Source organism: Colobus angolensis, unplaced genomic scaffold (assembly GCF_000951035.1).
Source record: "Colobus angolensis palliatus isolate OR3802 unplaced genomic scaffold, Cang.pa_1.0 Scaffold126, whole genome shotgun sequence".
NCBI classification, from domain to species: Eukaryota; Metazoa; Chordata; class Mammalia; order Primates; family Cercopithecidae; genus Colobus; species Colobus angolensis.
In genome coordinates this window covers 8852581-8862286 of record NW_012113808.1, presented here as the reverse complement: position 1 = coordinate 8862286, position 9706 = coordinate 8852581, and the positions used below count along the sequence as shown (strand labels likewise).

Below are 9706 nucleotides of genomic sequence, written 5' to 3'. Positions count from 1 at the left end.
AACAGCAATGAACATGGATAGGTGACCACATCGTTTGCTAGGAGGCAACTTTTTAGTAGTTTCCACTCTGATTCACTAATTGTATGACTACAAGTAAGAAAATTTGAGCAACTTGCCTTCGTCTACCCTCTAGAAATTCTTGATATTGCTAAATGTCCCCATAGGACTAAACAACAGCCAATACTTTTCACTTGAAACTATCAAGACAAGGTCAGGTCTTCCTATTTAGAGTCTGACAGAACAGAATGTCTACATCATCACCTACTTGGATAGTAAAACCCTAAGCATGAAACAAATCAGCGATTTACTTAGCACACAAGAGAGCATGAATCTGGGGTGTTGAGTGACCAGATGAACATTTAATTAAAAGTGTACTGCAAATTGTGATCACATGCAGAAATGCTGCACGGGTCAGCATTTGGAACATTAAAAGCTTATTCACAGTAAAGTATAACAAGTATGATAACTACAGTAATGGCAAGTACAGAAATCCTAATAAGGTAGGGAGGTTATTGTCCAATTCAAAAGGTGTTTATTTTTACTTGAATAAAGTTTCTTTATACCAAAATTCTAATTTTTGCTAATGGGACAAAAAAAGGAACAAGTTGTATCATTTTATTCCTTTAATAGGAAACCAAAATAAAACACAAAGAGGTGAAAAAAAATTGAGTGAAGCAAATTTTTGAGTAGTGAACCCTCAGAATGGGAACCCAGTGAAGAGTGGATTATTTTCTCCCATATTCTATAAATAGAATTCTATTATAGAGGCAAGCTACAATAATCTCGAATTGTTGCCATTGTCACAGCTGTAACTTGTGACTCATGTGTAAAGAACCACAAGCTGGACTCTAAGAGTGATCAATATAGCTTTCACCTCTGATAAACACTAGCCAGAATCTCTTCCATTACAGTTACCATCAAAGAGAGGTACAAGTAGGACAGCAATCAAACACAAATGATATACTACCTTTCCCTACATACAATGAATAGACTAGGGAACTATTCTTAATAATAAATAATTTATTAATTAGAACATATAAGTGAATACAGAAGACATTTAAAAGTAAAAATACAAAGGAATAATTTTATTCATGCAATACTTTCATAAAAGGTGAGTATAAACTCAGTCCATGAGTGTGTGAAGTGAAATGAGCTGGCTGGCTGGAGAGGGACAGGGTGCCAGAGGCTACTACCCAGTCAGGGTCACAGCTGTATTGGTCGATTGCTGGGTTCCTGTTGGCTTGGTCTGGATCATGTTATTTCTGGTGTTGGATTTCCTGTCCACGCTCTTGACCACGTCTTTCACCCACCTGGCTTGTGGATCAGCACAGACTTTTAGGCCACGTTTGGTAATAAAACTGTAATGTAAGGAAAACACAGATGAATTTAGCCACATTCTCAAAGCCTTGGGGTCAAGAGTTAAGATCAGAGCAGACTTGAAGAGATCTTCTGCAGAAATTACTGCAAGAAATAGTCTTTCAGAGCCATGAGGTCATAAATGGGCACCCTTCTTCTGTCATCTATTTTAACATAAAGGAGAAATATCTGCAAGTAGTATCCAGCCCCTTTGTTCACCGTAATTCACAGGTTCCTTTTCTCATCCATGTCACCAAATGTTGTAACAAAAAGACATTTGAGGCCATCTAGTTCCATTATTACATACCCTCTTCCTTTTCAAATTTAAAAATACTCATCTTATTTTTTTAATAAAAGCTGATTTTTACATTTTCATTTTTTAGGGTAAAGCTTGCAATCATGTGCTGGGAAGAGTTATTACTTCTAAAAATGAGATTCTGGTAGAAAAAAGGGACCATGTAGGTTGTGCATTGACTCATTTTGTTGAAATACGGCAACTGATAATCAAGGGACTCTGCCTAACTCAACCCTAACAACCCCCAACTCCAGTGAGGCTTGCAGGGAAACCCTGACACGGGCCAGCCATCTCTAAACCCAGACCTCAGAGCTATGCACAGTATTCAACAGACTCTTCCACTAAGCTAAATAGAAGAGGACTTCTGTTCTTTATTTGGCAGCCCAATTTGTGCAATAATCGCCATTCGGTTGGGCTGCATAAAGACATGATTGATAAGGAAAAACAAAGAGGTTATCAGTTAAGCTGAGCTGTTCCTCCATGTTGACCTACTTTCCTGAGGAAGGCAGCATTTCTGTATACTGTATTTCCATATCTCTAGATATCCACCCAGCCCAACTTCTGAGGAGGCAAACTCACATTACTGCTTTCAAGGAGCCTTCCTTGATGGTGTAGGTCTTGATTCTGTTAACTGGCAGTCGCTGGGTAGTGAGGCTCACACAGGTACTCTTATCTGAGACTTCACTCCCTACACCTGGTGAGAAAAAAAAAACAGACAATGAAAAATTAAGCTATTATCAAAATCATAGGAACAATCACCTATTAAATTACTCTAAGAATGTTGTGAGAATATAAGGCCATTTGCTTTTTGGGGGAAGAGATGATTGAAAGGCATCCTGAATCTCTTGCCCATCATAGATTCTTAGTAAATATTTGACTAATTTAAAACCTCAATCAATAGAATTGTTTCAGGAATTTCATGCTGAAATGAAAACAAGATGTTTTCCCATCTCTGTGTATATTTTCACTTAGACATTTGGGACGGCTAGTAAATGTCCCAGTGATACTCATTCATTCATTTATACAACAGTGCCTGTTGTGTCCCACATGTTTTATTAAGACAGACGTTTTATCCCTGTTTTCACAGAGCATTTCTTCTAATGAGGGAGCCAGGCAACAGACAGGTAAACAGAAAAGATCATTTCAAATAGTGCAACATGTTACAGTACTATAAGTGAGATTACAGAGTAATGTGTGAAGAGTACTCTAGGCAAGGTAACATTCAGTGGGGGAAGGCTATCTTCTACAAGCTGCTAAAAGTACCTTCTGCCATTAACCAGTTCACTCAGGCCTTAGACCCCCAAACAGCTACTCAGCCACTTAAGCTGATCCACAAGTACTGACCAGAGACAAAGCAAGAGAAGAAGCAGAGACTGTTGGCCCAGGCTGAGAAGAAATCTGCTGGCAAAGGGGGTGTCCCCACTAGGAAATCACCTGTTCTTTGAGCAGGGTTAACACCATCACCACCTTGCTGGAAAACAAGAAGCCTCAGCTGGTAGTGATTGCACCTGGTGTGGACCCCATCAAGCTGGTTATCTTTCTGCCTGTCCTGTGTCCTAAAAGGGGTCCCTTACTGCATTATCAAGGAGAAGGAAGGCACGACTGGGACATCCAGTCCACAGGAAGCACACTGTCGCCTTCACACAGGTTAACCAGGAAAACAAAGGAGCTTTGGCTAAGCTGGTGGAAGCTATCAGGACCAATTACAATGATGGATATGATGAGATCTGCAATGTCCTGAGTCCAAAATCTGTGGCTCACATTGCCAAGCTGGAAATAGCAAAGGCTGAGGAACTTGCCACTAAACTGGGTTAAATGTACACTGTTGAGTTTTCTGTACATAAAAATAATAAACACTCTCCTTCAAAAAAATTAATAAATGATAAAGGGTAAGATATATGTAAATGGAAGTCAGCCCTAAAATATTCATACCCAATAGTAATGGCCCAAGGGAATTAAACTATTGAGTTTAGAGAACTTCTAACATTGCAAAAGAAAACTAACTTGGGAGAATTAATACTGTTAAGGGTTGGGTAAAATCTAATCAAAGTTTCTAAGTGCTGATTTTCTCCTTAACTGTAGACACTGGTCTTTGCTTCCCAGAGAAATAGGCAGCTAAAAAGCATCTAAAGTAACCACTGATAATGACCAAGATTGGTTTGTAGTGTTGCTAATATCAGAAGGCATTTTTTAAAGCATGGAACTAAACAAAGAGTGTTCACAGTGTGCTTTTCTTCATCATTCCTTCTCCTCTCCTTCACTCTCAGTGCCAGTCTGCACATTCCTACCCTCTACCTTTGCCAATATATATATATATATATATATATGTTTTTTTAGGCGGAGTCTCGCTCTGTCGACCGGACTGGAGTGCAGTGGCCTGATCTCAGCTCACTGCAAGCTCCGCCTTGCCAATATATTTTTAATGCTGAATTGTTTCTGCAACCAATGAAAGAGGAAAAATCTAGGCTTTTTCTCTGTTTCTCTCATATTTAAGAAACAATATTTCTCTCTGTGAAGTATCTGAAATGGACTCCCAAGACTCAGGAAATCCTGTTATACTTGAAACCACAAAGCCTTTTCCTTATTCTCAGCAATGTTTGTGTGTCTGTTTTATTCTTTAAAATATCACCTTCACTCATGTTGCAGAGTTGAATCAAAGCAGAGACTGTTTGCCTCATTTTTGTAAATAAGAAGCTAAGTACCAGTGGGACTTATAGAGCTCCTTCAGCTAGAAAACTTGGGAATTTGAGACCAGTGTCTGCAGTTCTTCTCAGCCTCTAACAGAGCTCCTTTCCCCTACTCCAGATCTGAATCTCCCTCAGATGGTATGCCCATTGTCTCAGCAAAATGCCAGCCAGGTAGCAACATGTGGCCTAATGTAGTAATCAAACTTTTTTGTTTCATCAATATTTTTTTGTTTTGTACACAATTTCAAGGACTTCCAGACAGCAACCTTTAGTCATGGAAGCCCTTGGGGACCCATTATTAAGTTATGATATCATAGTCTAAGTATTAAGTCTACCGATTAGAACACAAATAAGTAGACAAATTCACTCCAGTAATAGGAAAAAGTAATCCTTCAAGAAATATCTACTGAATGCTCAGGTGAGGGCTCAGTATAGCTGAATCTTACCTGGATGTGTCTTGCAGGTTTATTGAACTGTGCATAAGTTGCTGACCTATTTGTTAGTAGTTATTATTGTATGGTCTCTTACAAATAGAGAAAATTTCTCATAAATAGTAATATTCATGGCATTACTAACAGAGTCCCCTATGTGCTTGAAGGTAATATTGATTTTCTGGACATGAAGGTTTGAACTTCTAGTTATTTGGGGCTTAGTTTTGTATTGAAAACATTGATTTGCTCCAGAGCATACATCCTCTGATACATCCCCACATTGCAACTGAACTCTCAAAGATTTTGATAATTTATCAAACAATATATTAAATGGGCAAAAGCTACAAATGCATTTATAATCATCACCTCTAATCCATAGCCAACATTAATCAAAAAATTACTGTTTCCAAGGAAATCTGATGTTATTAAATAAATAAACCATAGTATTTATTTAATCTTAATCTCAGGTGATCATGTCTGTTATTCTATTCAGTTTATACATAAATAAGCATAGGCCCTGAGTGGTTAAGAAATGTACCCAAAATTACCCAATTAGGAAAAGTAGGAGCCCAGATACTAACCAAATTCTCCCTGTTCTGAGAGTTTACGAAGCCCCCTACAGTCAAAATCATCATTCCTTTTTTGCACATGGGAAGTTTAAGGCTCACCTGAGGAAAGCAGTTTACTCTAGTCAAAACCTGAGTCAAACCCAAAATGTGTGCCCACCTGCCTTGCCTCCCTGTTCTTTATCTCACAGACAGCTTCTCGACTTACCTTCCACAATGTATGCAGTGAGACAGCAGATGCCAAGGAGGGCCAGGGTGAGAAGTCTCATGGCTGAGGTCCTGCTGAGCTGTGCAGGGAGAGAGTGAGGATCAGGCTCTTTGAGGACCTCTTTTATTCCTCCAATGGTCAGCGCACTTCCTGTGGTGAGAAGGGGGCTTTCGAGGTGGGTGTGGGATCATGGAAAGTCTTTGCAATACTGATGCTTTTTATTTTCTTTAAAAAAAAAAAAAAAAAGTCCCTTTTCCCTGTTCATACTAACCTAACGCCTTGTGGCCTTTAACCCTTGGTCTGTGGTTAATGTGTCAATGAAACCTAATTTATGCATAGAAGAAAATGTGGTTGTGTTGTCTCCTGCCACCAGCCTGAATTCAGATCTTCCGCTGTAGACATGCCTGAAGGCTGTTCACTGCCATGGCCCAGCATGGAAACTGTAAAGGAAATGAGGTGGAGTGGTCACTGTGTTCCACCCCACCTCATGTGACATCCAGTGTGACATGAGGCTTCCACAGCCATGGATCATGAGTCCCTGGTGCCACCCTTTGACTCTCTCAGGAGGGGAAGAGAGGCTGCTGCCACACTGAGCTTCTCGATCCTTTGCTTTCTTTTTTCTCATTTTTCTCCTCCACCTTTATTCAAGTTGCCCCCCTTTCTTCATCCCAATCTCCCCAGGTACCCAGGAAACAATAACTGTTTAAGCATGTCTATATGCATATGTTTGCTTTATTACAACTTGACATACACATTTATAGAAGGTTTTGAAAAGCTGTGCTGTACCAACTTATTTCAAATAAAAAGGAAATAAAATGATCTATAATCTTACCATCTGACAGTTTCCATTTTTAATATTTTTCCAGTGAATCTGTATTGGCATACATGTGTTCTCATAATTGTGGTCATTTTAAATGCTGTTTTAACACCAATTTAAATATCTTTCCTTTTTTTAGCCTTCATATTTCAACTTCAAGTAAATATACACACATACACGTTAAACCTTTTTCTGGTAACTTATTATAAAGATCAGAACTATAAGGTCAGTTTCATTAATATACACTGAATTACTTCCCTTTAATAACCAGGAGTAGGGCCGGGCGCAGTGGCTCAAGCCTGTAATCCCAGCACTTTGGGAGGCCGAGACGGGTGGATCACGAGGTCAGGAGATCGAGACCATCCTGAGCTACACGGTGAAACCCCGTCTCTACTAAAAAATACAAAAACTAGCCGGGCGAGATGACGGGCGCCTGTAGTCCCAGCTACTCAGGAGGCTGAGGCAGGAGAATGGCGTAAACCCGGGAGGCGGAGCTTGCAGTGAGCCGAGATCGCGCCACTGCACTCCAGCCTGGGTGACAGAGCTAGACTCCATCTCCACAAAAAATTAATAAAATAAAATAAAATAAAATAACCAGGAGTAGGATTACTGGGTAAAATGATATGATCATCTTTATAGCTCTTATTATATATTGCCATATAGTCTCCCCAGATGTAATTTTAATTTGCAATGCTCCCAGTAGAATTTAAATATACTGATTGCACTGGAACTTTTCTGCCACTGAGTTTGTTGTATGGTGGTTGCTCTTTACTTTACATAGGTACCTATAAAATGTATTTATGAAATATACGTGTAGTTAAAAGTTCTGCATTTGCTATTAGGAATATGAAAATAAATTCCTATGTTTTCATAGAAATTATAGGTTAACCTCTAAGAGACTTTCCACTAATCGCATTTGATTTTTCACCCAGACTTCATTCTAAACTTCAAATTGGCTCTTTAATGATCTCTACCTTACTACACAATCACTCCTTGAACACTGGACATATCTTCTTTGCAAACTTCTTCTCCTCATATTAGTCCTTAGCATGGAGCAATGTGTTCTCTTCCATCTAATTACCAAATACTGATATATAGGGAGCATCTTAGACTCATTGCTATCTACCCACGTGTCATTCATTCTCAACCAAACTGGACTAAGTATACCTTTTGAGTAGTTCTTTGAGATGTCTACTCCTTTCTTCCCACACTGCTCAAATATTAGGCCAATTGCAGTGGACTAAGTGGTTTCCCAGTCTAGGGCCTCCTCTCACTCTGTTCTCTGCAGCTTTGCCAGAGTGATCACCCAAAAGCCTCAATCTAATCATGCCATTTCCCTACTGAGAACCTCTTTGCTAACTTCCATTGCCTACAGGATTAATTGCAAATCTTGCATTGTCATATATAAGAATGCTCAAGATCTGGTACTGCTTTTCCTTTCAGTACTGCTTTTCCTTCCACCATTCACTCACACACTCCCAAACCTTAACAAACACATACATGTGCAGCCAACTCAATGGGCCAGCCTCTTTTATAAATATTTTCTCATATTTTCATAATCTCATATTTTATTTTCATAAAAGAGGCCAGCCTCTTTTATGCTCCTCACATGTTTCTTTTAACTGGAATACCCATGACAGCTCCCTACATAGTTACTTGTAAACTCCTCCTCTCTGTATAAGTTTTCCTGAATTTTTTTGATAAAATTAAGTTATGCCACCCCTTTATGCTCTCTTAGAACTTTGTTCTGTTCTCAAGGCTATTCTGCAGCTAATCTCATTCTATTCTACCCAATTACATTCCTGCATCTCCCACTAGATGGCAGGCTCTTTGAGAGCAGGAGATTCCCTTGTTACCTCTGGATCACTGGCACTTGCAGAAAGCCTGGTATATAACAATTGCTCAACAATTAGTTTTTTAATAAATGAATTATTTTTAAAATGCCAAAATTACAATTATTGTGCATTAAGTGAAAGATGATCATCTAAAAACATAAAGCCATGCTTCATGACATTGGTCTAAGCAAATAAAGGAAACAAAGGCAAAAACAGACAAACAGAATTACATCCAACTAAAAAGCTTCTGCACAGCAAAGGAAATAATCGACAGAGGTAGAAGACAACTTATGAAATGGGAGAAAATATTTACAAACTATACATCTGATAAGGAATTAATATGTAAAATATATAAAGAACTCAAGCAACTCATTAGCAAGTAAACAATACAATTTAAAAATTGGCAAAAGTCTTGAATAGACATTTCTCAAAATAAAACATGCAAATAGCAATCAGGTATATGACAAAATGTCCAACATCATTAATCATCAAGGAAATGTAAATTTTTTTGAAAAAACGTAATGAGGTATCATCCTACACCTGTTAGAATGGCTGTGATCAAAAAGACAAACGACAACAAGTGTTGGCAGGGATATGGAGAAGAGGGAACTCTTGTACACGGTTGGCAGGAATGTAAATTAGTATAGACAGTATGGAAAACAGTAGAGGTTCCTCAAGAAATTCCAAATAGAACTACCATATGATCCAGCAGTCGCACTACTGGGTATATATCCAAAGGAAATGAAATCACTGTATCAAAGAGATATGTGCACTCCCATGTTTATTGCAACATTATTCATAATAGCCAAGATATTAGCCAAAAATCCACCTAAATAGATAAAGAAAATGTGGTACATATACACAATGGAGTACTAGTCAGCCAAAAGAAAAGACGGGGAAATCCTATCATTTGCCAAAACATGGATGAACCTGGAAGGCATTATTTTAAGTGAAATAAGCCAGTCACAGAAAGACAGATACTGCATGATCCCACTCATATGTGTAATCTAAACAAGTTGATTCCATAGAAATACAAAGTAGAATGGTGGTTACCAGGGGCTGGGGCAGTTGAGAAGAGTGGGGTGGGGTTGGGGAGATGTTGGTCAAAGAATACAAAATTTTAGTTAGATAGAAGGAATAATTTCAAGAGATACAACGTGGTGACTGTAATTAAAAATATACTGTATTCTTGAAAAATGCTGAGAGTTAATGTATTCTCCTCACAAAAAATGATAGCTATGTGAGGTAATGCATACATTGATTAGCTAGGTTTAGTCATTCTACAATGTATATACTTTTTAAAACATCATCTTTTACACATAAATACATACAATTTTATCCGTCACTTTTTAAAAATAAAATAAATAGTGAAAAGAAGTAAAACATAAAGGTGTGAACTCAGGAGATTGTGTCTGAGACTTTCTCATGTTTTCAATCAAATCGACAATTTGACTAGTGGCTGAATTTTTGTTTAGCATATTGACATGGAATTTGTTAAACTCTCAGAATGA

At 38.3% G+C, this 9706-nt stretch overlaps 1 protein-coding gene across 1 annotated transcript; it reads right to left on the bottom strand.

Moving 5' to 3' along the window:
- Nucleotides 1-1000: 1000 nt before the first annotated feature.
- LOC105505556 (lymphotactin) lies at nt 1001-5771 on the bottom strand. Its single transcript, XM_011933419.1, has 3 exons — nt 5544-5771; nt 2231-2345; nt 1001-1358 (listed from the first exon to the last, which is right to left on the bottom strand). The coding sequence occupies exons 1-3, from the start codon at nt 5602-5604 to the stop codon at nt 1190-1192; spliced, it is 345 nt and encodes a 114-aa protein (XP_011788809.1). The 5' UTR covers nt 5605-5771; the 3' UTR covers nt 1001-1189.
- Between the last annotated feature and the right edge of the window lie 3935 nt (nt 5772-9706).

Excerpts from the sequence above, each read along its gene's own strand:
- LOC105505556 (XM_011933419.1), bottom strand. The coding sequence starts at position 5,604 with ATGAGACTTCTCACCCTGGCCCTCCTTGGCATCTGCTGTCTCACTGCA. Across the intron at positions 2,346-5,543 it reads CACTGCATACATTGTGGAAG|GTGTAGGGAGTGAAGTCTCA; the intron begins GTAAGTCGAGAA and ends TTTTCTCACCAG. Across the intron at positions 1,359-2,230 it reads GGCTCCTTGAAAGCAGTAAT|TTTTATTACCAAACGTGGCC; the intron begins GTGAGTTTGCCT and ends CTTACATTACAG.